This window comes from Rhodnius prolixus, unplaced genomic scaffold, assembly GCF_049639745.1.
Source record: "Rhodnius prolixus isolate KJV_2025 unplaced genomic scaffold, Rpr scaffold_25, whole genome shotgun sequence".
Classification (NCBI taxonomy): Eukaryota; Metazoa; Arthropoda; class Insecta; order Hemiptera; family Reduviidae; genus Rhodnius; species Rhodnius prolixus.
Window position 1 is genome coordinate 1,399,856 of NW_027411585.1, and position 26,863 is coordinate 1,426,718.

The 26,863-nt window shown below is 36.8% G+C and overlaps 1 protein-coding gene across 1 annotated transcript in view; it reads right to left on the minus strand.

Moving 5' to 3' along the window:
* The window catches only part of LOC141448407 (uncharacterized), a 151,085-nt gene that overhangs the window by 59,408 nt on the left and 64,814 nt on the right, over positions 1-26,863 (minus strand). The window contains exons 2-3 of the mRNA XM_074116766.1: positions 24,811-24,944; positions 1,323-1,527 (exon numbers count right to left, since the gene is read on the minus strand). Coding sequence (XP_073972867.1) covers positions 1,323-1,527; positions 24,811-24,944 — 339 coding nt within the window. The remainder of the gene's footprint in view (positions 1-1,322; positions 1,528-24,810; positions 24,945-26,863) is intronic.

Sequence of the window (26,863 nt, forward strand, 5' to 3'; positions counted from 1 at the left end):
TCGTTTCCTACTCGACAGATTTTTACGAAATTTTATACAATAATAGACAAAAGTTGTCTACATATACAGATGAAATATAAAGAAAATCTATTGAGTAGTTTTCCAGATATTTAAAGTTAAATATTTCACTGTTTGAAACGAAACGAAAATTCAACTCTAAATATCTCGTTTCCTACTCGACAGATTTTTACGAAATTTTATACAATAATAGACAAAAGTTGTCTACATATACAGATGAAATATAAAGAAAATCTATCGAGTAGTTTTCCAGATATTTGAAGTTAAATATTTCACTGTTTGAAACGAAACGAAAATTCAACTCTAAATATCTCGTTTCCTACTCGACAGATTTTTACGAAATTTTATACAATAATAGACAAAAGTTGTCTACATATACAGATGAAATATAAAGAAAATCTATCGAGTAGTTTTCCAGATATTTGAAGTTAAATATTTCACTGTTTGAAACGAAACGAAAATTCAACTCTAAATATGTCGTTTCCTACTCGACAGATTTTTACGAAATTTTATACAATAATAGACAAAAGTTGTCTACATATACAGATGAAATATAAAGAAAATCTATCGAGTAGTTTTCCAGATATTTGAAGTTAAATATTTCACTGTTTGAAACGAAACGAAAATTCAACTCTAAATATCTCGTTTCCTACTCGACAGATTTTTACGAAATTTTATACAATAATAGACAAAAGTTGTCTACATATACAGATGAAATATAAAGAAAATCTATCGAGTAGTTTTCCAGATATTTGAAGTTAAATATTTCACTGTTTGAAACGAAACGAAAATTCAACTCTAAATATCTCGTTTCCTACTCGACAGATTTTTACGAAATTTTATACAATAATAGACAAAAGTTGTCTACATATACAGATGAAATATAAAGAAAATCTATCGAGTAGTTTTCCAGATATTTGAAGTTAAATATTTCACTGTTTGAAACGAAACGAAAATTCAACTCTAAATATCTCGTTTCCTACTCGACAGATTTTTACGAAATTTTATACAATAATAGACAAAAGTTGTCTACATATACAGATGAAATATAAAGAAAATCTATCGAGTAGTTTTCCAGATATTTGAAGTTAAATATTTCACTGTTTAAAACGAAACGAAAATTCAACTCTAAATATCTCGTTTCCTACTCGACAGATTTTTACGAAATTTTATACATTAATAATCCACAAAATATTTGCAGAATATTTGCAGTTTGATGCAAATTGAGGCTCTTCCCTGCCTGCCACACATCACAATTAACCATTTTTTTTTTTTTTTTTAAAAAAAAAAGGAAGATTACATACCTCGCTCTGGAACGGGTTCACTGGTCCTTGGACCCATGATCAGCTCGGACGTTCTTCTATACAGGGTGGCCACCAACGCTGTACACCTTAAAACTAACTGCCCGTTTGGACTAATATGTGCAGGTTCTACACGCAGCTCTAGCGGCAACACTGCGTGCAATAATCCGTCGCCTGCGTTATAGTGCCGCGTCCCAGGCAGGCCAACCTTTCAACGTAAACAAAAAAACAAAAAATACACTTATTGTTTTTTTAGGAAATATAAGCGAAAATAACTAGAAAAGATGGTTAATATTGTAATCTAAGGACAGATCAATTTTTTTTCAGTGCACTGCCTGCCAGCGGTTAGTGTTCTCTCGTCACTGAAACTATCACCGGTACAGTGTGTACTGTTCAGTGCCTTTTATATTATAAAGTTTGAAGAAACTTCCACAATCGGAAGGACAATATTACTCCACGGAAATTACACTTCTCAGAATTTATTTCCCTCAATCCGCCTCCAACTATTTCTTCTTCTATTTACAATTATAATATGATAAATTTTAGGCGCCACGGTAGCCGAGCGGTTAAGAGGTGAGACCTGCAAACCTAATATGCATTGTGGTACTGGGTTCGATTCCCAGTCTCTAGGCCTTAGATTTTATTTAATGGTTAATATGAGAAATTTATAGTAAAGTATGTATGCTAGTCGCCTCCGTCCACGACACCTAATTGGTAGTTGGACGTAAAGCCCCGCCTGAAAAAATAGGCAATTACTTTACTTTTACTTTTAATATGATAAATTTTTCTCAGATAATTCTTTTTAGGAAATTGTGAGAGACGGATTTAGGTGGCTGTTGAAGAGTCCAGGTATAAGGTGCAGTTATGCAATTTTGATGTCAAGAAAAATTGAAGGTGTTTGAAAATGAATAATTTAGAATCTGAAGAATCGTAGTAAGAGGAATCGTGTGAGTGGTGCAATCACTCTCTCTCTCTCTATGGGGGGGGGGGCAGTATCCATTTGAGGAGTGCAATGATAGAAAGTGGATAAAGCGGGGGTGGAAAGGAACGGCAGTTGATATTGGAGTGGATATGATTGCGACTCCCCGGAAGGAAGTGCCTGGGTCTGTGCAGTGGTTTCCTCCAATCCATTAGTGGGCCACTTTGGTGATGGATATTGATATTGTCTCTCCTCTCTCTCTTTCTGTGTGAGAACAACACCAGGATAGCGTCCCCCAAGTGAATATCTTAGTGCTACCACCCCCAAACACAGACAGGTTATCGAGACAAAACATGAACGGCACCCCGCAGCACCCCTCTCAAGTTCATTTCCATTCTTCTGCAGCGTGACAGAGTATTGTTCCTCTTCCTCTCTCTCTTCTGCAGCTTCACTGAGCGGCCACCCTCTCTTCACCGCGGTAATATTACTTATTGACAGTTCTCTGAGATTGTATTTCAAATATCGAATGAGAAACTGGACCAGAACGTCGTTACCATTTCCTCGACAATGCAACAACATGGAAGCATTTTATTTATTCACTCCGTGATGATAGATGATGATGACCAGCCATTGTCTAGCATCATTACTGACAATATTAACGATAATAGAGCGTCCGGGAAATACAATATCCCATAAATACAATATAATATTCGTATTACTCCAATTCCCACCGTTCTAAAACACATTACTTTTATAAACTTCGAATATTCCAAAAAAAAAATTTAATTGTTACACAGACTAAAAAGTTCATACATCGTAAAACTGAGCATTGCACAGTAATTACAGTTTAAAATGGGAAGTCTACCAACAATCCCCTCTTAGTATGGCCCTAAAACCAAAAGTATTATTTCTATTCCACTAACTCCACAAAACGAATCTAGCGTGGAAGTTCATTATGAAGAGGTGAATTCCTTAATTATAATGCCAGTAATGGGGTTCTACCAGTATTCCTGTTGAGATGACCTTGACAGACACAACATCATCTAATTCGCTTCTAGCCCATTGGAGCCATTTGAATTTAAAACTTCTCCAAAGTCAACAACTGTTGAATTCAAGAAGTTCATTTAAAGTAATGACGCAGCAATTACTTAAAAGCATGGTTGCTTCAAAAAATTAAGCAGAGACATCCCCAAATTACCTAAAAATTGCTGGAAAAAACTTAGACTGCTACCAGAAAGTTCATCGATTATTTTTATTTGAAGTGGGAGAAAAAGAGGGAAACCCTGGCCAATTAGGGAAGTTCAGGTGGTAGAAAGGGAAGGCACAGGTAGATGGTCTCGGGTCTCAGAACTGGAATCCCTTCAGGGTGGAGAGGACCCGCGGGTTGTGGTTGCGCTATCCACTCCACTAATTAATATTCCTACAAGTTTTATTTCTCCCTAATTACTCCAATGATTTTATCTGGAACCACTTTACTGACTACGTGCGGCCGCCCACCACAGCACAGTTCTTTTGTTTTTATTTCTCTCTCCCCAGTTTAAATACAAAATGGAGACCCATTTTTTTTTTTAAACTTGAAGTATCAAAAAATTACCTTTTTCTTGCTCCTGGGTCTCGTACGTATTCAGGAAAGGAATTAGCTAAGTACTTAGCCAGGTTCGAATCCAATTGTCTATTAATAGAATAGTCTCTTCCTATGAGGTCACGACCTCATTGTCCGGGGGTAAATACGATAATTTTGTATGCAACGAGAATATTGTCTCCAGCAGTGCACTGGAAATACTCAGTGCCAATGAATTCAGATGGTAACGCGACTTCAAAAATAAGGAAATAAAATAAAATAATAATTAAAACTGTCCGGTAGGACAGTTGTATTAAAACTGTCCGGTAGGACAGTTGTATAAGGGTTGATCGTCAAAAACTGCACGAAAAAGCGTAACGTTGAAAAACACCCAACTTTGACAATTTTTTTCTCTTTTTCTATAAAAGATAAAATTCTCAAATTTTCTTTATAATATAGGGCAAATCCTCCTTTATGACTGTAATTTTTTCGTAATAACATAGATTAATTAGTTTTCGAGAAAAACGATGCGAAAAATGCACAAAAACAACATTTTCAAAAATTGTTGTTGTTCTTCTTCTTGTTGTTGTTACCTTTTTTGTAAAGTGCATAGCGCCTAAACGCGCGAACCGATTTTCATGAATGAGGTGTCATTCGATTCGGAATTTTATGTAGATGTGCCTTTTGGGGGTCTCGACGCTGTACATTGAATGGGAGAGGAGTTAGCCCCATGTATGTGAGACCCCCGCCAAAATTATTATTGCTAATAACTCTGTAAATATTAGCACGTTTTTGATAAAATTTGGTAGGGTGAAAGGGATAGGGCTCCCCTACCTAAAATTAAAGCGACGTTCTGCTCTTACACCTACTAAGGGGAAGTTTTGCAATCTTTTCAAATTGTAATGGTTGAGGAGAGTTGTTGTTGTTGTTGATTGTTGATTGATAAATAACACTTTTAGTATCGGTATAAGATATTATATTTGTATGTGACTGACTGCCAAGGACTGTATACTTTACACAAGAACCGAACAGACTGACTGACGTGGCTAAACGATGTGTACAACTGAAGTGTAAGACTTTGAGCAGAAACTTCGAACTGAATATGTAACGCAATATCAATATGATCTATCACTGAATTGAATCCCAGTTGAATCTCAGTTGAATCTCGAATCCCTTTGAATTTCCTCTTGTTCTTATATATCTTCGTCGAGCCTCCCTTCTCTGTCTAGAGTGGATGAGTGGTGGGGTTTCACTACCCCTACGCTAGAGTGGATGAGTTGTGGGGGGTTCACTACCCCTACATCAATCCCCCCTCCTGGAGTAATTTTTCGTTGGCGAAAAATTAGCGTTGGTAGCTTGGCTGAATGCTGGCGAAAAATTAGCGTTGGTAGCTTGGCTGAATGCTGGCGAAAAATTAGCGTTGGTAGCTTGGCTGAAATGATGTTGTTGATGCTGCTAAATTTATAGCATATTTGGCTAGTGATATGCGACTAGCATGCTGTTTTTATGAGAGCCAGAATTGTCATGTCTAGAGTGGATGAGTGGTGGGGTTTCACGACCCCTACGCTAGAGTGGATGAGTTGTGGGGGGTTCACTACCCCTACAAAATCATCGTCGCAATAACCAATTTTCGTGAATGAAGTGTCACATTATTCAAAATTTTATGTAGATTTGCATTTTAGAGGTCTCGACGCTGTGCATATTTGGGAGGGGAGTTCGTCCAATGAATGTAAGGCCCCCTCCAATATTATTGTTACTGATAACTCTGTTTATCTTAGCCCAATATTGATAAAATTTGGGAGGATGAAAGCGTTAGGGCTCCCCTGCGTAACAGTAAAGCGACGATCTGCTCTTACACCTTCTATAGGGAAGTTTTGCAATCGTCTCAAATTATCAAATGGTCTGACTGTGAGTGTATGAAGGTAGCACATTTTCTCAGAAAAGACTTCTGAGTGTTACTTTCTTCAAAAATGGACATTTTATTGCCCGGTAGATTAAGCTTTCCTTAAAATGTATCGAGCGGCCTGAAAAAATCTTCTCTCTCTCTCTCTCTGTTTCAGTGTGTGTTTGTGTGTGTGATTATCAACTACCAGAAATCGCAGAACGTTAAATGTCTTAGCTCAGATGATCCAATAAGGTTTAGTCAAAATCGGTATACCGGAAGTATCACTTTAATGAGTAGATTTTTCAGTTTGTCAGGAATTTCTGGGAAACTTAAACAGGAAATCCGATTAAGCCTAAATTTCTATAGTTATAATTAAATATAACAAACGTGCCAAGTTTGTAGAATATTTGTGAGTTTAATTTAAAGAATAAGATTAAGAGGAAGTCGTGAGAGTGTTTCTACCAGATTGTTTTCATAGAAATTATAATTTCTGAGAAAATCTCATTCCAAAAGTTGCGATAAGAGAACTTCATCAGGTAAAACTGTTTGAATTATTAATTTGTATTTGTGGCGATAAGACAGAGTGAATAATAATAAAGTTTTCTATAATTTAATGAACCATGAAGAAATGTCTACATAGAAACATTCAGAAATAATATCCGTGACTAATCCCCAACTTGATGAAATAAATGCCATTAGACTTCACTCTTTCCACCTGAATTAGTAAACAATAGACATGGTTATGGTTTTAACATAATAAACTTCAAACTTATGGTGACGTATTTCCCCCTCCTTTATCTTTTAAATGCACTATAAAGTCGAAATAATTAAAACTGTCCGGTAGGACAGTTGTGTAAGGGTTGATCATCAAAAACTGCACGAAAAAGCGTAACGTTGAAAAACACCCAACTTTGACAATTTTTTTCTCTTTTTCTATAAATGATAAATTTCCCAAATTTTCTTTATAAAGTAGAGCAAATCCTTCTTTATGCCTGTAATTTTTTTGCAACATAGATATAATAGATTTCGAGAAAAAAGTTGCTGAAAATGAGCAAAAACGGCATTTTCAAAAATTGTTGTTGTTACCTTTTTTGTAAACTACGTAGCGCCTAAACGCGAGAACCGATTTTCATGAATGAGGTGTCATTCGATTCGGAATTTTATGAAGATGTGCCTTTTGGGGGTCTCGACGCTGTACATCGAATGGGAGAGGAGTTAGCCCCCTTTATGTAAGGCCCCCTCCAAAATTATTATCATTAATTACTCTGTAAATCTTGGCCCGATTTTGATAAAATTTGGTAGGATCATAGGGTTATGGCTTCCCTACGTAACATTAAAACGACATTCTGCTCTTACACTTGTTAAGAGGAAGTATAGCAATCGTTTCAAATTATCGAGACGTGAACCGATTTTCATGAATGAAGTGTCATTCGAATCGAAATTTTGTACAGATTTGCACTTTTAAAGCCTCGAGGCTGAGCCTCATAAGGAGGGGAGTTTGCCCCACCCAAGTAAGGCCCTTTCTAAAACTATTATTACCAATATTTCTATAACGCTTAGTCCGATTTTGATAAAATTCAGCTCAAATAAGTGGATAAAGCTCCTCTACATGGCTGTGAAGTGCTATCACGCTCTTGCACCTATTAAGAGGAAGTACTGCAATCGTTTAAATTATCAATGAGTGAACCTATTTAAATCAATGAATTGTCGTTCGATTAAAAAATCATTGCCTCTTTGCCTAGAAGTACTGCAATCGCAGTTTATTTTTCTTACTCCTCTTAAATGAAGTACTGAAATCGCAGTTTAATTTTGCTATTTACGTACAAATACCTTCCTATGTTATTCAAAACGCTTTTTCAAAAAAAATTGTTATTGAGGATGGTTTGGGGGAACGCAACTATAATCATTCTTTAAAAAGATCTCTCTAGTGGTAGTTACGGTTCCGACTTAACACCTTATCAGGTTATAATGATAGAATTGCTTATTCCAAATTTAAAAAAATCTGTAAAGCGGATATGTAACTTTGCAAAATAGACGAAAAGGAAAATCTATCCAAAAGGTACAAAAATCTCTTTAACAAAAACTTACAGTTTAAAATGTTAAGTATAAGGGTTGATTAAACGCCAAAAGGTACACAAATCAGCAAGCACCCAACATTTCATTAATTCTTCATTAATATTTAAGTAATTTTACTGCATTAATATTCATTAATATTTTTTAGAATTTATTAGATGTCACAGACCCTTATGCTGGCCAGTTCATTCATAATATTTTTTTATTATAATTATGATAAAATGAGTGATGAATTATTCTGAGTAGTCACATATACATGCATGTTAAAGTAGAAAAAAACAAAGTTAGAGTCGGCCACTTTTTAAATTTCAATCACGGAGGATTTAAAACAATATTTCAGTCTTGAATTCGTCTTACCGAAATATTCGTGAGCACAAATAACACAGTTAATAACAGTAGATTATTCAACAATAATTATTCATTTCTCAATTGTAATTTAATTTAGTCTCCCTAATTTTACTTATAGTAAAATACTGGAATAATTAGTTGTCCTAAAAATATGCATATTTTATTTACTTTATATTACATATATACAACATTGTGGGATGAATACCTAGATTAAGAATGTAATTGAAGAAAACTATATTATTTGCGATAAAGCCAGATTAATTATTACCTATTATAATCGTTTGACTGCTACATAAAATAACAATTAGGTACTTTAATGGAAGAATGAAGTTAAGCCGACGATTTTTATTTAAAAATAAATAAATAAAATAAAATAATTAATGTATGTTGGTGTGAACACTTTTTTTTTAAAGTTTTTGAATTTTTTAGCCTCATATTTTTTTTCTTTTTAACCTGTAATTAACAGTTTGATTATTATAAATAACTAGATATTACAGTCAATCTACAGTGCTACTTGAACATATATTTTGTAGACGAAAATGGCCAGCATAAGGGTCTGTGACATCTAATAAATTCTAAAAAATATTAATGAATATTAATGCAGTAAAATTACTTAAATATTAACGAAGTATTAATGAAATGTTGGGTGCTTGCTGATTTGTGTACCTTTTGGCGTTTAATCAACCCTTATACTTAACTTTTTAAACTGTAAGTTTTCGTTAAAGTAATAATAATAGGTAATAATAAGGGAACGGATTAGCTATGAGGTTAGCAAACTGGACTACCACGCGGAGGTCCCGGGTTCGAATCCAGCTGCTGACCCTTAGATTTTCTCTTCCTAGGAGCTTCTTACAGCTCACTGTCTGGTGATGGACAGTGTTGTCTGTAACGAGAGAACACTGTCCGGAGGCCGGCAGTGCACTGGAAAAAGCTCCGGGCACTAATGACCTCAGCTGCTGATGCACCAAAAAAAAAAAAAAAAATAATAGCCTTATTGTGCCGATTTAGAAAAATAAAACAAAACATTATCACTAATAACATAAAGGCTTTTATAAATACGTACAACTGATTGCTATTATGTTATAACATCACTCGACACTAGGTAGTTTCACTGGAAAAGACGTTATAAATAACCACCAATTCTCTATTTAATTTACATGTTTAATCTTTGAAATATTTGTTATAATGATGTTTTCTGACTTGACAACTATTTGAAGCCGTTACCAACTATCACGTCCGTGTCAAATTTGTTATCAATTTGCTGAATGAATTTTTTCACTTTTTCTGGGACTTTTTGAAAAATGTTCCTTAGTTTTTCCAGGATACCTGATATATTAAGTTGTTCTATATATATTGGTTTTTTTTTTTCTTAATTTTTGTCGAAACATTCTTGTTCGGCCAATAGATGTGTGATTTAGATATACGCAATCCAGGGTATCCGGTCTATCTAAATACTGTTTTAAAATTCAGTGTTTGGTCTAATTTTTAAATTTAAACCACGAAAAAGGAGTCTGAAATAGGATTGTATTTCCTGTAATATTTTAAAACATTTAAACGGAAGATTTTTTTTTTTTTTAGTAAATGCGGAAATGAAGAATATTACCTTAAAAAAACAAAGAGATTTAGAACTTCAAGACGTAACTCCTAGCAAGAATCCATCAATCAGAAGATAGACTGCACTTAGTCTACATCCATTGTTCCCCTTGGTCTTACATCACATTAATTTCAACCATTAATATCATTAATATCCGTCAGGCTGTATTGTTGAAAGTTTCTCCATTTTCTGGCCACAACGCTAGCCCCGAGATATGTTCAACTGGGAAATGGTAAGATTTGGTAGTAACGATGTTTGTGAATTTAGTAACAAGCGGATTAAAAATACCTTACTGTCCTCAATGAATTCAATCCCTGGAATTCAGTGTTGTATTGAAAACTGCATTTATTTTTTCCCATATTTAAGATTCAAAGCTCTTCAGCTTCCATAAAATCAGTAGCAATATCTCTTGATTGTCATTGATGAAAACGTACGCTTAAGGAAGTTGATTGAACATTTTTTTTAAAGCTAAGTTTACACGCGTTACAGTACTTTTTTTTTTTTTATCACTTTTCTTTTAATTTACAACAGCCTATTGGTAACAAGTAAATCAGATTACAATACATGAATAAAAATGGCAGCGAAAGATTTGAATGAGGGCGATCATGATTCGACTAACACAGGATGCCGTTGAAGTGAATTCGAAAGGATGCCCTTTTTTCTATCATTTGATCAGATGATCGCGTGGCCACCGACGCTCCAGTCTTCGGGCGAGGACTCTACGGGAAGAGTAGACTGGGACAGGTTGTGGTATGAGCAGGTTGAAGGGTTTGGGGAAAGTATGGGAATGAACTTTGGTGTAACGGGACCTTGGAAAGGTCAAGGATCAAAGGGATCTTTTAGGCCAGTGTGGATGGTGTGATTGCTTACGTAGAAAAGAGACTTAACAACCAATTTACATTCAAACAAAAAAAAAGTACCATATTTGTTATCTCATTTCATATAACTTATTCTCACAGACCATTAAACCAAAATCAAGTATAAGATTGAAGTATAATGATGAAGCGTCTTCCAGGACCAACAGGATATCAAAAGAACAAAGGAAAGTACGGTAAAGTTGACACTTAGTGGCAGAAAATCGTTCCAATCCATACCAACAAAATTCTGGAGATGATCACATAACCAAAATTTCACCGTTACTAAAACAATCTACACGAGTTAAACAGAAAACACAACTCCACAAATTACGGTTATCACCAAAAACATTAAAATCTAAATAATAGGAAGAGAGATAAAACGGTTTGAAATTTGAAAGAATTTGAAACCTCCTAATTTTAAACTCCTACGTCACATTAACTACTATCACTAAAACATTCTAATTTATTCCAGTTACAGACCTAATCAAAAGATTTTCCCGAAATTTTATACGTTGTCTCCAAATTCAGAAAAATATAAGTTTGGTATTTTTGGAAACAGTGAAATCTTTAACTTCAAATATATCGAAAACTACTCGATAGATTTTGTTTATATTTTACTTGTATATGGATACATATATAGTCTTTAATTGTATAAAACTCAGTAATAATCTGTCGAGCAGTTTCCAGATATTTAGTGTTAAATTTTGGTTCCGTTTGAAACAGTGAAATCATTAACTTCAAATATCTCGCCAACTACTTGATAGATTTTGTTCATATTTTATTGTATATGGAGACATACATTTTCTATAATTGCATAAAATTTAGTAAAAATCTGTCGAGTAGTTTTCGAGATATTTAGAGTTAAGTTTTGGTTCCGTTTTAAACAGTGAAATCTTTAACTTCAAATATCTGGACAATTTTCTACAATTTGGTGAAGAGAGTGTTTAATTCTGAACAGTAAGAACGGAGATACAAAGGTTTGAAATTTGAAGTATTTGAAAAGCTTCAAATTTTAACCTTCCATATCTCATTAACTATTGTCACTAAATCATTACCAATTATATCATTTATAGAGCTATGTTTTCTCTACAACTTGTTATAGAATTAATTAAAATCTGAACTTTACTTGTTTTGGTGTAGTTTGAAACGATCAACTCTTATACAACTTTTCTATCGGACAGAAGTGTACATGTCTCGCACATGCTTTTTTTAACTTTAGTCAAGAAAAGAATTTTACTTGTTTATGGATAGATGTAGGAAGTGAACATGTTAGGCGGTATTTTGAATAAGCAGAGTTGCGGCAGAACTTCCAACCGGAAGTAACTGAGTCCCGTTTTGTATCCTGCCTCAGCGGGATCCCCTTCATTGCGAGCAGGGTAATAATATCCCAGTTCTCCTTTGTGAACAGGTTACTACTATGTATATTAGTCTGTTATACATGAAGGAAAAGTAGTTGGGACAATTGGAGGGTTTTTTTTTTTAGCTCTGGAGTGTGGGTGTAGGTTTTGGCGGGGAGACGAAGGTACGGAGTAGAAAGCGGCGAACTAAGGATGTGGGGTCATTACTTGAAAGGAGTCCTGGTTTGTGGGAAGTACGCTGTAAGATTGGGCTGTAGTTGGTCTGTTCGTGGGTAAATAGACGTAGAAATATAGGCGCGTTGTATGGAAGGCGCCTCGGAGTCCAGGCCAACACAAGGCCGTCTTTCCAGTACTAAAGGAAGCTCGTTCTTTCCTTTAACTGTTTTCCACTTCCTTCCAGTTGGGCTAAGATATTCCAGGAAATATGTGTTTGTATCCCACAATGGGTGTTTCCGCACTGCAAACGTTACAAAAAAGATACTGATGCGACCATTCTCATGTCTAACTCTACCTCCATTTAGTACACCTTGCTGTAAGCACTTAATTTCATAGGACGTATTTAATTATGTATTAGACTTGTGAAAAATGACAATTCTGATGGTTACAACCATGCTAAATTCTCCGGAAGTATGATCTAGATGTATCAATGATATCCATGATCAAACCACCCCCAAGAGTACCTCCAGCTTGAACTAGTCGTATTTTTAGACAGTCAACCCTAATCACGAAAATGTTACTGCAGTCGCAACACGTGGGAGTCGGCGGAAGAGAGAGAGGGAAAAAAACACCATTTACTGTCGACCTAATTTTGGAGATAATGTTCTTCTGCGGTCTGACGTAGTTCCGCTCTAGTTATTGTGGTCTCTTTCAAGTTGCAACTATTCTCTTGAGCGGAATTATGTCCATTTTCGTCCCAGTACAATCGAACTCACACACCAACCAATTCTCAAACTTGGATTCCTAATGAAGAGGCCGGAAACAAAAAAACCTCGAAATTTTATATGAATAAAAATACGTATTAATAATACTAATAATAGAAACCTTTAATAGAATAATACTTCCGGTCAGATGACTTTCTCTCAACTCCGAATTTCCGGTCAGTTCATTTCAAAACACAGGAAAAGGGGCAACCATCACCTACCGCTTCCTAATTTTATGCTCCCTAACTATTATGCAGGCTTAAGACGTTCACAGTGCACAGTAAATTCAGTCTTTGCACTAAAATTCAGCACAGAATTTAGTTTTTATTTGATATTATTGTGTTTGGTCCTAAAGTTTCACTAAAATGACTATTTGGAAAACAGCTTGTCCCCCCCTTCCACGAAAAGTGCCCTTGGGAATGCTCCAGAGATAATCAGTCTAATAGAAGCTGTAAATGGACAAACGAGACAGACACACGTACAAACCAATTTGTGGAAAAACCACTATTTCATTATCAGGAAGTTTTAAAATGTGTATTTCCGGTGAAAAGAGTGAAAAAAATAGCGTTACTTCCGCCCAAATTAGCTGAGTAAAATTTTGTTGCAAAGTACATACAATGACCTTGAAACAGTCTATGTCCTGCTCAATCTAAGTTAGGTTAGGTTAGGTGGTGGAAATAGGAATACAGTAAACTAGGGAGAAGATTGCTTAGAGGGTCCCCAAAGGGGGGATGAAACGTGTACTTTACTCACTAGAGGAGAAAAGTGTTGTGAAATAGAGGGAAAGATAGTGGCGGGAAAAAAAGAAGAAAATCACCACAAACTTTTGCATAGTAAGCAGAGATGCGAATACATGATAAGCCCAGCTTAGCGGGGGTGTGTGGTAGAGGCAATGTAGCTAAAAGGGTGCTTACTGTATCCCCTCGTTGCCCACTCCTTTCTGGGGCTCTCCCACTTCACATACACACATACAATAAACTGTGGTAGTTATGCCCATGTACTCATATGTGTTTCCATCTGCCCAAGAATCTTATCAGATTGCGGGAGGGGAAGAAAAATATACAAGAAAATGATTGAAAAACTCTTAGGATGGGTTTGATAAATTGCGTAATTTTTAAATACATTTTAGTTTATTTAAATACTAATACATTTGCAAAAATAAGAATGTAACCAGTAACTTATTTTAAATTTCCATTTCAAAAATTTTTGAACTCCAAGAAAAAGATCTTGCCATCGTGCCCAAATTAAGGTTAAACCGGAAATGTGTGTTATGGGAAACTCTGTGTCCGCAAAAAGAAAAGTGTACTTCATGTAGTTGGTTAAACTAGAAAATGAGGGAAAATCGCTGACAGTTTATAGGGTAATTGCTAAGGAAAACCTTAAAAGCAATTTTAGACGGAATTCACGCATACGGTTCAGAATCTTGGACTACCTCACAATGGGGTCTAAGAAATGGATTATTTGAGGCGGTGTATTCAGAAAAACCAGTGCAATCAATGATAAACCTCACAGAGGGTCTAGGAAATGGATTATTGGTAGCGATGTATTCAGAAAAACCAGTGCAATCAATGATAAACCTCACAGAGGGTCTAGGAAATGGATTATTGGTGGCGATGTATTCAGAAAAACCAGTGTAATTAATGATAAACCTCACAGAGGGTCTAGGAAATGGATTATTGGTGGCGATGTATTCAGAAAAACCAGTGCAATCAATGATAAACCTCACAGAGGTCTAAGAAATGGATTATTGGTGGCGATGTATTCAGAAAAACCAGTGTAATTAATGATAAACCTCACAGAGGGTCTAAGAAATGGATTATTGGTGGCGATGTATTCAGAAAAACCAGTGCAATCAATGATAAACCTCACAGAGGGTCTAGGAAATGGATTATTGGTGGCGGTGTATTCAGAAAAACCAGTGCAATCAATGATAAACCTCACAGAGGGTCTAGGAAATGGATTATTGGTGGCGATGTATTCAGAAAAACCAGTGCAATCAATGATAAACCTCACAGAGGGTCTAGGAAATGGATTATTGGTGGCGATGTATTCAGAAAAACCAGTGTAATTAATGATAAACCTCACAGAGGGTCTAGGAAATGGATTATTGGTGGCGATGTATTCAGAAAAACCAGTGCAATCAATGATAAACCTCACAGAGGGTCTAAGAAATGGATTATTGGTGGCGATGTATTCAGTAAAACCAGTGCAATCAATGATAAACCTCACAGAGGGTCTAGGAAATGGATTATTGGTGGCGGTGTATTCAGAAAAACCAGTGCAATCAATGATAAACCTCACAGAGGGTCTAAGAAATGGATTATTGGAGGCGGTGTATTCAGAATACGAGTGCAATTAATGGTAAATGTCAAAATTGAGAAGGAAACCTCAAAATTGGCGGCAAAATGTTTCCGTGCCGTGGGCCAGGATGTGCTGCATTAAGGGGAGCAACAACCGCCAGAAACTAATGATTCCGGTGATCAAAAGTGGAAAACACTACCGGAAATGATGACTTACAACACAATTTTCAAAGGAAATGATTGATTTTTGTTTTGTTCTCTGCAGCTGTGGTTCTCTTTTAAACTGTGGGCGAAATGGTCGCCCTATGGATCGACAAAGAAAAAATACCAAAAGTTGAAAAAAAAGAAAAAAGTTAGTAAAGAAGAAAACTCTCGTTACATCCGCCGCATGGGTGGGAGCTGTCGGAAAGGAAATAAACCATTACTAGCCACCAAGATTTCGCTAATATTTTGCGCACACACACTACGGGTGCAACTTTTCGTGAAAGTTGTGGGGGCGACAGAACTTGGTTTGTATCATTATTAGTTTAAGGAGGGTACAGCGCAGAGGGAGCGGTGCCCTGCGGGTTTTGTCTGGTCTGCACCCACTTCGTGTGCCAGTGTCAGCAACATTACTCTCCGACTCCGGGTCCAAAAGCTTCATGATTATAACTTTTCAAATAAACAACATATTATGTAACAGGTGTATATGAGCTTGGTATATATGGCCATTGCTGGCCTTATACATTACACTACATAATTTTACAGCAATACATTTATCTACGCAAACTACGAAGTAACAACAAGTTGGAATATCCAGAATAGAGGGGAAATAATAGTTCCCAGAAATCCCAGAATTTAAAAAAAACTTTTACACCAAAAATTTATTTAAAAAACCAAAATATTTGTAGTTCACTCGCACGCCTTTCAATCCAGCTGTTACAATTCGAAAGTATCTCCGAACAATAACAACGATTTCAATTAATAACCGGATGCGAGCGAGATTTACAATATTAACATGAAATCATTTTTATCGCTTCCTTTAGAGTGATTCTTGATCTAAAAAAATAATAAAGAGATATATAATAAAAAGTGCTTATCTTACCTGAGCACACTTAGGTTTTTTAACCACATCATAACCATAATGTAACCTACCCCTCGCGACCTCGTCAGCACCTCTATCTTACTGATTGGCTGGTCCGTCCTTTCCAATAAAAATCGATTTAAATGAAATTTTGATGCTCTCACATACAAGAAGATGGTTTACCAAGATGATGATAACATAAAATTTAACGATGAAGCTCATCGCTAGGAGGATGTACCACATTCATCCCCTCACACTCCCCACACATTTCACTTAGTAGCCGGAGGGAGGGGCTTTGTAATAATGAGTATGGGGGGGGAGGAGACTACATACTAACATTACCACCATTATTATATGCCCCGCCCCATTTTATAGGCCATTTTTTCCATTCATAAGTTTTTGTAATAAATTTTGAGAAAATGTATTTACACTAGCATCTTACCTTGAGGGTCTGTTTGTAGTACGCGCGTTTTGGCTAGCAATATATTTTCATTTGCTAACTTCGCAACGATTTAAACTTCTCACATATTATTTGTTCTTAGGGGGGATAGCATCAAGAACTACGTCATGCAATCTCACACTACTAGACCATCAAAGGCAAAAACAAAGCAACCAATCCCTTGTTTAGGGCAAAAAATCTAATCCCGGACTTTGGCCATCTAAAAATTCAAGCTCCTGAACGAATCTCAAGACGTTGTTCAAGCTCAAATCTATGCTCTTCCATCGTTAATCGGTTCCAATCAAAAATCTTGAATGAAGACACCCCTCTGATTGGATATTATTGGGGCTTTCCTTGACTATTTTACCAACTCTACAAAAGGATAACCTGGAATCCCAATATAGCTGTCTTCCTAAATCACAATGCCCTTCAAGAGATCCAATCTGTACTCTGAGAAATCTGTCCGTCATAAACACATCTCCAGAGGTGGAAGTGGACATGCCACTTCTTCAGAGACCTTAGCATCTCTACAACAACACACAAGCCTGACTTTTTGCACACAAGGTAAACGAAAGCCAGCAGAGGTAGTTGATGTGCACAGCTTGTTGGGTTGGCACCACTGCAGGCAAACTTTAGCTCATCATCTTACAAGCATTCACTTATAGACATGTATGTACAAGCTGGGGTAACACAACGGAGCCACAATATATTCTTTAGCTAGCAGTGTAGGGATTTATAGCCACCCATAAACGATTTTTATTCGGACTAAGTCAAAATCATGCCTAGTCTGAAGCCTTACTCAGCAGGTGAGCCAGCAACCTGCTCAGCTCACCCACAAAGATAAAATGCTGAGAAGCTGCCAATACCTGAAAGCTAGACAGACCCAGACTGATAGTAGCAGCGTTGTTCAATAAACGGAAGAGAGGCACCTAGTTTGGAAGCACTTTCTCTTTACCTCGGTGAAGAACATCGAAGGTAGAAACTGCTTCTTTGAAATCCCGGAGCATTTCACCACAATCGAGCTGAAGACCTAAGAATACAAGGCCTTCGGCCCGACTATAACAACTTTTGGGGACGTTCCGTTTCGCTCTTAGGTAGAACCTACAAAGAGACTCCACGACATTCAGTAAAAATTCCAAATTAGAACAAACTGTAGTAAAAGAAGGTCATGCAAGTGTTATCCAGATATTCCAGACATTTCGTTTTAAAAAATAAAGAAATACATTCCAAAATGAGCATAAATTTCTGGATGTACTTTAGTCAGTCTGCCGGAACAAAGTTAAGTCAAGTTTATTGAAAGGACTTAAAATTTCTTTTCACAGCTGAACAAATCTTCACTTTAGCCTGCTCAACGTCACTCATCAATGAATAGAATAGCTTTTAGCCGGAAATTGCTCCTTTCCAAATAGTTCTATTTTGATTAAAGTTTAAAATGTGGCGCGATATTCAATCAATCAATTGAATATGCAATCGAGCTTTATCAATATTCATGGTGCTTTAAAATATTTCTATCTTATTAAAAGGCTTATCAGAAATATATACTTATATATATTTTTTAACGGATTCCTAATTTGAATACTTTTCGTCGTATGGGAATACTTTTCAAATATATCAGGATCGATGGGGAAATATATCAGTATAAGGTAGATAAAAATGAAATCGTTAAATAGTTTAAAATACAAATAAAAAAAAGCAATAAAATCAAAGGATTGATCTTGATTTACCTATTATTGATGAATTAATTGATTTAATACAAATTATAAGAAAATTACCAGTACAGTTTCCTCTCCTTTTATTCTTGGTCCATTCTCAGCTTCTTTAAATCATACCCAATGATTTTACCCAATAGAATCATTTATTATTTTGCAATGAATTTTTCTACTTTTCAATACAACCGAAGTCCACAATTTATAAAAGATTTTACTGAGGCTACAGTTAAGAGCAACGTGGGGAGGCTGCGATCTCCCCAAAATGTCCGCACTTCCTGCTCGCTCAATCTTCAGGGGGATGTAGGCGTGTATAGGTAGTATATTGTGCACTGTAAGTGTATGTATATAAATTTAGATAGTTTCAATTGATCATAATAGCAAATTTCAGGTTGCGGACAGCGGTCTCTAGTTGTAGACAACGTGAACTAGTACTCAAGCATTAAGAGCTTCTTTAGGACGGTGAGATGTGTTCGCTGAAACCGTACGGACTGAATAAAGGCTATTGCCGACAATCACAGATAGATATTTACCTATTAAACATACACATAAAGAAGCACCAAGGCAATGAAACATTACAACCTGTTTCCTTTCTGTTCTGAGATAAAGCACGGGAATTACAAACAGGGAAAACCTGCAGCTTGATGAGCAGGATATGTTTTAACCCTTTTTTTACCCTCCTCTTGCCACAGTGAGGAGGGTTGCCAATTCCAGTACTTGGAGAGGGTATTTGTTTCTAAGGGTTTTTTTTGCTGACGAAACTCAAGCAAGGAAATGGGATATTGCTGGAAGAGAGACTGTCTTTTATTTTAAATTCCTTTAGAAGTAATGCTTGGCAGGATGATTAGATATGTATTATGATTAAAAGGAAGAAGGGAAATTGAAAAGTTGAACTTTTCTTTAGATTATAAAAATTCCAGATTAACAATACTCTAAGAAAAGTCTAAATAATTTAAAGATGCTAAAACTTTTCTTATTTTCTCTTTGAGAAAATTATAATTACAAGCTCAAGTAATTCTCTAACTGAAGATTCAAGTAAAGTCGTAAACGCCACGATATCTGATTCTCATTACTGAAGGGGAAATTTTTTAAAGGAAAATCTTCTATTAATTCTGGTTTATTAAACATCCTTATTATCTGATTTTGCTTTTAAAACTGTCTTACTTTAGTACATGCCATTCTGGTCCCTTATCTAATTACTTTTGGTTCCTTGTAAAAAGAAGGAAAATGCCATCCCAGTTCTTCTTAATACTGAATTTTTCCCTTATTGCTTTATCAATCTCTGATTTCTGGATGGATAGTTTTTTGCCTAACCTAAATCGAAGAAGAAGAATAGTTGGAAGGGCTGGTCCTCATACGACTTCCTGTAAATAAATTCTCTCGTTGTTTACACCCCTGATCTTTTTAAACTCCAAATATTTTTGGACACATTAAATTCTAACAAAACAAAAATTACGTGGGAAAAATACATTATTCTGGAATGGTCCTCTGAAGGGCAGTCCCTTTCCTTACAGCTGGACCTAAAATGAATTTCTTTAGAAAAATAAATAGGTTCTGAATGTGGGAAAATTGAAGAAAACTGTCTGAGCATTTTCTTTTTTTGAGAAAATCTTATAAAGAGTGGGGGGAAAAACCTTAGCAGTGGGCGGCTTCAGGAGTCTTCAGGCACTGATCAGTAAGGAGGTATATGTTCCTTGATAGAGCTTCCTCTGGCTTCAAATCGTAATGACGTATGTTACCAGACCGGAAACAGGTGACCGCTTCCTCCCCTCTATACAGTGCTGAGCCTATTATACAGTGAGATTCCCAAAGGAGTTGCATTTTTTTTTTCTTTTGAGCCTTTACTCCTCTACAATATCAATCTGGGGCGAACTCACTCTTTCTACTAAGTCTCAAGGTGCTGACAACAAGAGGAACATTTACACTTCCGTCTCAAAATGCCCCTCACCAAAAAAAGAACAAATCCCCCCCAAGAAGTAAGCAACCAATCAAATAAAATAGTTCTTTACGGTTATTGAATTTTCGGCAAGCTGTGTTTGTTGGACACAGAATTGTGTTCATCGTTCTGGAAAAGTGCTTTAAAGGGAAATTTTCTTACTCCCCCCTCCCAAAAGTCCCTTTAACCAAATTTTCCTTGGAAAAATTTCACAAATAAAAGTTGAGATTCACCCTAGGGCAGTAAATCATTGGAACCATTATATGGAGAAACTCTCAAAAAAGTGAAAACTTAATTTGGAAAAGTGGCACATCCGGTTGGAAGAATTGGATCGATACGTTAGTCACCTAGGAAGGGCCCAATCTCAAAACAACAGGTTACCGTTTCCGGTGATTTTTTACTTTTTGAGATATTTCATTCGCCCACACACGCAGACCATTCTCTAGAAACCACTATTTCTGACTCAGCCGACTTCTGGTGCTTATATTTCCTGTTGTTGGGATAGTTTCGCCTTCCGCCTCCAATTAAAATAGTAAAACTTGAATCCTCAAGCTTCCAGAAAGCTTAAATATAAAGACTCGGCGATTGAAAGCCGTTTGTCTCTACATCTGTGTCATCTACTTATAGTTTGTCGTTAAGTTTAAAAAAATATAAATAAAGAAAAAATACGTAAACTTTGCCAGGAGGCTAAGCCTGTAAGGGATGTTGAAGGATTATTTTGCAAACCTTTAGAAGGGTCAGTGCCTATGCCAAAACTTTCATAAACTTAGGCAGTCTGTTAGGTATTAATTAATAATAATGAGGGTTGCAGAAGTTGTAACTCTATGGAAGTTGGTTTTGGACGTATCTAATACACAGAGGGTGCAGTACCTACGGGGATGTTCCTCCTAAGCAAGAGGAGATACTTTTGCAAACAACACACTGAGGAGCTTTTGTGCGCTTCCCTCATCCAGCCCTTCCGCACCCTTCCACCCCGAGAGCTAACATTACACTGTACATACACACCCATACTAAGCCCTGAAGGGTTGGCTAGAGTGACTGTAAAGGGTATATTTTCCGACCAACTTCTCCCTTTAAGGCGTACTCACAAACAGCTCACTTTAGACTTGCAAGGACTGAGCTTCGTACCACCACAATGAAGATGCAAAGAGTAAAAGGGGTCATGATGGCAGTTAAAGGCCTTAAGCAATCCTCTCCTGTTCAGTATCCAGGTATGTTTAGGTGTACCTGAGAGAGATTCTCCAAGCGAAGCAAACACTCCCATCCCGAAACCCTGGTACCTGTTCCCCCCACCAGTATTAAGACCCTAATCTCTCTCTCTCTCTCTCTCTCTACACCCCACTTCCGGCCCGGGGTACACACACAGTTGTATTCGGCGATGACAATTTCCAGTAAACGTGCTTGGCTCACAAAACAGGTTTTGCTTTCATATTGACAGCTTAGCATACTTAGTTTCCCCTGTTTTGAGTATTATTGTTCCCCCCTATGAGTTGACGTACTTTGCCACTACAAACTTCGGGAGGCCAGTCACTAGAAATACCCTACTTCAACCACTCAACAACTTAGTGGCGTAACTTTGTATTCCACCCAAGATAATCTTAGTTTTTAAAAAAAACTTTCATCAGATTTCTGAAATAGCAGTGATTTTTAATTACCTCCAAGTAAAGCTTTGTCCTTTATTTATAGAAATATCAAAAGAAATCTCTTGCTGACACTTTTCCTTTATCACAACAACTTGCAAGCTGCTAATTCTTCCACAAAACACAGGACCGTTGAAAAGAGTACTTTTCCGCTTTTCCGTCAGCGGTGAAATGATGGAAGATTGACGGTGAGGACTTTACAGGGTATTACAGTGCCATAGGCGCTAAAATTACGCCAACTCTTCTCTGTAACCAAACCAGTTTAGATATCTAGTTCAAGGTACTACGTCGATAAGATCTTAAGACCAGATTTTCTTTAAAAACTGGTCCCAACTAGTTTACCAATTGTTTTATTCTCGAAGATCCACCATATTTATTAAAAACACAGACGCCAAGGTAGCCGAGCGGTTAGAGGCTAGACCCGCAAAGCTAAGATGTATTGCGGTACTAGGCTATATTCCCCAGTCTATACCTTTAATGGTTAATATGAGAAATTTACAGTAAAGTATGTTAGGCGCTCATAGGCTAGAACCGCAATGCTAAGATGTATTGTTGGTTTAGTGGGTTCTATTTCCCCGGTCTCCAGACCTTGGATTTTATTTAATGGTTAATAAAAGAAATTTATATCAAAGTATGTTTGCTAGTCGCCTCCGTCCACGACACCTATTTGGTAGTTGGACGTAAAGCCGGCCTGAAAAAATAGGCAATTACTTTACTTTTACTTTATTAAAAACCCTTTTCCATGAGAAATTCAGATGTTACTTTTATGGGAGAAGGTAGGTTTAGACTTCCGCCTAACGCGTTCTTTGGGTGGCAAGTTGGTCCAACCATTTCTACAGGTTTTAACTTTATGAAGTGGCACTGGAATTCCAAAGCTAAAGACTTTTCCTAAAAAGGAAGTTCCACTTTTGAAATTTTTCCGGGAAATGGTTAACCACAATTTCCTCTAAATTTTCTGTAACTTTAAAATAAAATAAAAAAGAAAATCCGTTTTATGGCTTTGCGGAGAAGGGGGATGAAGGCATTTTCTAATAGTTTTAACTCCAGCGAAATTGCGGATTTACTATATCTTATGTTATTAACAGTAAAACATGTTTTGAAATTCCAAGATTTAAAAAAATTGTGAGTTCGAAACTTGAAAAGAGAAGTAAGAACAAATCGATAAGGTTTAACAATTATATCTTTATCGATAAAAATAGAACTCCAACTGCTCGCTGAATTCCCAGCTTAAAAAACTAGTGGCGTCCCCAGAATAAAATAATGGAATTCAAACTTCCTATTTTTCAGTTTGGACTCACGCAACTACATCAACTTAAAAAAAAAATCGATTTCAAAAAAAAAAACCTGGTAAACTCACAATTCGAAATACTACAAGCTTGACTACGATACATCGATACTTTGACTGTACGTAAAATGTAGAGACGTGATGTTAAACAATACAAAATATATTGAACTCACGTGACAAGCCATAAATCGTGTCGTGTTCGTTAAACATTTGCTTGTACCTTATTACACTAGTGGAGCACGCGAACCTTAATTTCCCTTTCAACGGTTTGTAATGTTGATGTAATTTGGTTACAAATTGATGTTATTTTAACAAAATGTCCATGTGTTGAATAAATTAAATTATGAATACAAAGAAGAATGAGAAGTTAAAAAAACAGCGAGATTACAACTTGGGTCAGTTTATTACACATTAGCGACTCATTAAATTAAAAAGAAGCCAACAGCCGGCGTGGCATCGATAACTGGGTCGATTTCACTGGAGTGCTAATGGCCCTTGAGATACCACAGTTTTGGACATGATCACTCAACTAGAAGAGCAACTTTTTATTTATTTATTCCTAAAAAATAGACACCAATAACTCCTGACAACCCATGCTAAGCTAAGCTTGAAAATGGATTGAAAGCTCTATGAAATGAGATGGCCTCAAGACTAGTAGTAAGATGCAGCTTCAAATCCTGACTTGGAATCATTTTTGCAGGCTTTGGGATAGACTTCACCTGCAGGAGCTTTAGCTGCAAGAGAAATTATGAAGAGCAACTTCTCCTAAACCACTCACGCGGTTTGAGTAAACGGAAGAGATCTCAGGCGAGCCTCTTACAAGTTTGGCAAGCCTGGTTAGATACATCCTATGAAGAGTAGACGCTGGCTGCAAGAGAAATTATGAAGAGCAACTTCTCCGGACCCCACTCCCGCGGTTTGGGTAACCGGAAGAGATCTTAGGCGAGCCTCTAGCGAGTTTGGCAAGTCTGGTTAGATACATTCTGTGAAAAGTAGACGCATTCTGATTTTGCCCAAAACGGAAAATCATAAATTGCCTCTTCAATGAAGTCAAGTAGATTGTTCATGAGGGCGTTATATTTTCAAAATAGGCTATAAATGTTGTTCAGCGCAATTAAAGTTGAAGTAAAAAAGTATAAGTATTTGATGAAGATGGTAGGGCTTCCAGGGCATCCAGCCAAATTGTTCAGGTAACAGCATGCTCTCAGATGTAACTCCTCCAGCGGCGGGGAGGGGGGGGAGTTACCTATTGTGGAAAGTCATCTCCTACAGCCTGGAGCGGCGTTTGGCATGGAGTTATGCCAACTAAGTTTGTGTACACACGGCATAACAATGCACTCTAACATATAGTATACACAATCTCCTGGCTGTTCAGTAGTCTGCCCTCCACACTCGTCACATCCTTCTACAATAGATTGCATCTCCAAGCTCATTCTAACCCTTTAAAGCAATCCGCGCCTCACCTACTCTCTATTTGCATCAATGGCTCAATATCATTCCTATGCAATCAAGTTATATACCTACATAGAAAGATAATATTTATTTCGATTCAACAACTTGTGGTAAATTTCACAAAAAATAAACCAAAAATAAATGAACATACTTACGGGATTCTCATTGAGAAAGAAGCTGAGACTGGCTCCGGGTTTACTGGGCGGAGAACTGCAGTTTGCTTTCAAGAAATCTCCCACATCGTACCTCTCCTTCTCAGTCTGGATTATCGGCCCCCTTTTGGGGAACTCTGCAAACATAATGAAATAGAAAGACTGTATTATATTTGCAAACAGTGCAAATTGTAGTAACTACGAGTACATTCTCACCTTACTGCTATTAAATTCGCAATTTTGTTGCCCTTTATTTTTTAAATGTAGTTTTTACTGTGAAATCTGGCGAGGAGTTCGAAAACGAAAATATTCAAAAAGCTTTCAGAAGAAACCAGCCTACCGGAAGTCCCACTTTGTTAGTCACGATTTTCTTAAAAAGCGGCTAGATTTCCTTTAATCTTGGTATACTTATTGCGCTCATACAGAACTACAACCTCTATTTTAAATAGTTTTCCGGAAAAATTAGATCAAGACCACTTCTGTGGGAAACATCGACGTTAACTTACGATTCTATTTCAGTGTAATGTATGGATCTATTACTGTTACAAATAATAACGATTAAATATATAACTTAAATTCCGAGGCGAGAGTTGGTCTAGTGGTCAAGAGGGTGGCTTCGTATCTCGGAGATCGCCGGTTCGAATCCCGCGTTTGGCTACTTTTTATTAGAAAAAAAAAATTGTTTATAATAAAGTATGAGCTTTCGCCCCCGTCCACGACACCTAATTGTTAGTTGAAAGTAGAAAAAATTACTTTATAACTAAACTTCCCAAATTTTAATAAAATTGTTTATCCTTAATGCCACTATTAAATCGATTTTCTTGGTCTTTAAGGTTTTCGCTTACACGAAGTTCTAAAACATTTGCCTAGGGAAATTGATATGAAGGGCTCCCTGGGTAAAGAAGAGTAGGGGATACTTCTTCTATTGGGCCATTTGTAATTAACATCAACGAAATCCCTACCAATTAACGTTCAATGCCCTTCAAAACTAGGGCTGCCATAAATTGCAGACATCTCCCACCCGGTAATCCGGGAAATTTTAATGATTTATCTGCCACCCTCCCAAACAGAACACTCCTTAAACCAACTTTTCTGGATTTTTTCCCCCAAATAATAGTGTTTGCCCTGTAGGGATTAGCTGATTGGTTAGCATATTGGATTCCCATGTGGAGATCACAGGTTCGAATCCAGCTGCTGACCCTTATACTTTCTCTATTTAGGAGCTTCATACAGCTGACAGTCTGGTGTCGAACAGTGTTTTCTGCAAAGTTGAGGCTAGCAGTGCACTGGAAAAAGCTCCGGGTGCCAATGACCATAAATGTTAATACGCCTTAAAAGAAAAGAAATGTTTGATAGGAGCTTAAGAGATTAGTGCTGGAAAGGAGCTGCGGAGATGTACGGTTTACTAGAAGCTGCCCAAGACTTAAATGTTTCAAAAAATCCGAGGATTGAACTTAGAGTGGTAGGGAGAAAGTCGGATTTCTCCGAACAGTTTCTCTAGAGGGCTTTAAGGGAAAATAAAACAAACCAGAAAATATTTTTCAAACAATTTCAACTGGAAAAGTAGATTTTCCCCAGTAAAAGTTTTCCCGATTAAAACAAAAGAAGAGAAAGCAGTCATCAGTTCGGTGGCGGCTAGCCACTTACCACTTTGGCTCCAGACAGGAAGGAAGGAGTTCATTTCTTTTTTTCGGTTATCGATTCCTGTTTATCGTGAGGTCAGAGTAGTGGAGGGGATGGTGTTTTCCAAACGGGTACTTCTACATCCGCTTGAGCCTCTTTCGCTGACCAAAACAACTGTTCGTCTCATCTTGTCCAGCCTCCGCCAATGACGCTAACAAATATCTTCCATCCTTACGACCACACCTGTCGAGAAATGCTCTCAATGTCGGATTAATGTCCTGCCAATGGCGATGGCTGGACACTATCATCGCGCAAGCGCCCAAGACTCCACCCACATACGAACAAACATACAATGTCATCCTGTAAGTGGCTTTTTGTTTTGCGGTCAAAGAAGAGAAGAAGTTTTATTGCTACTGATCACATTGGATGAGTT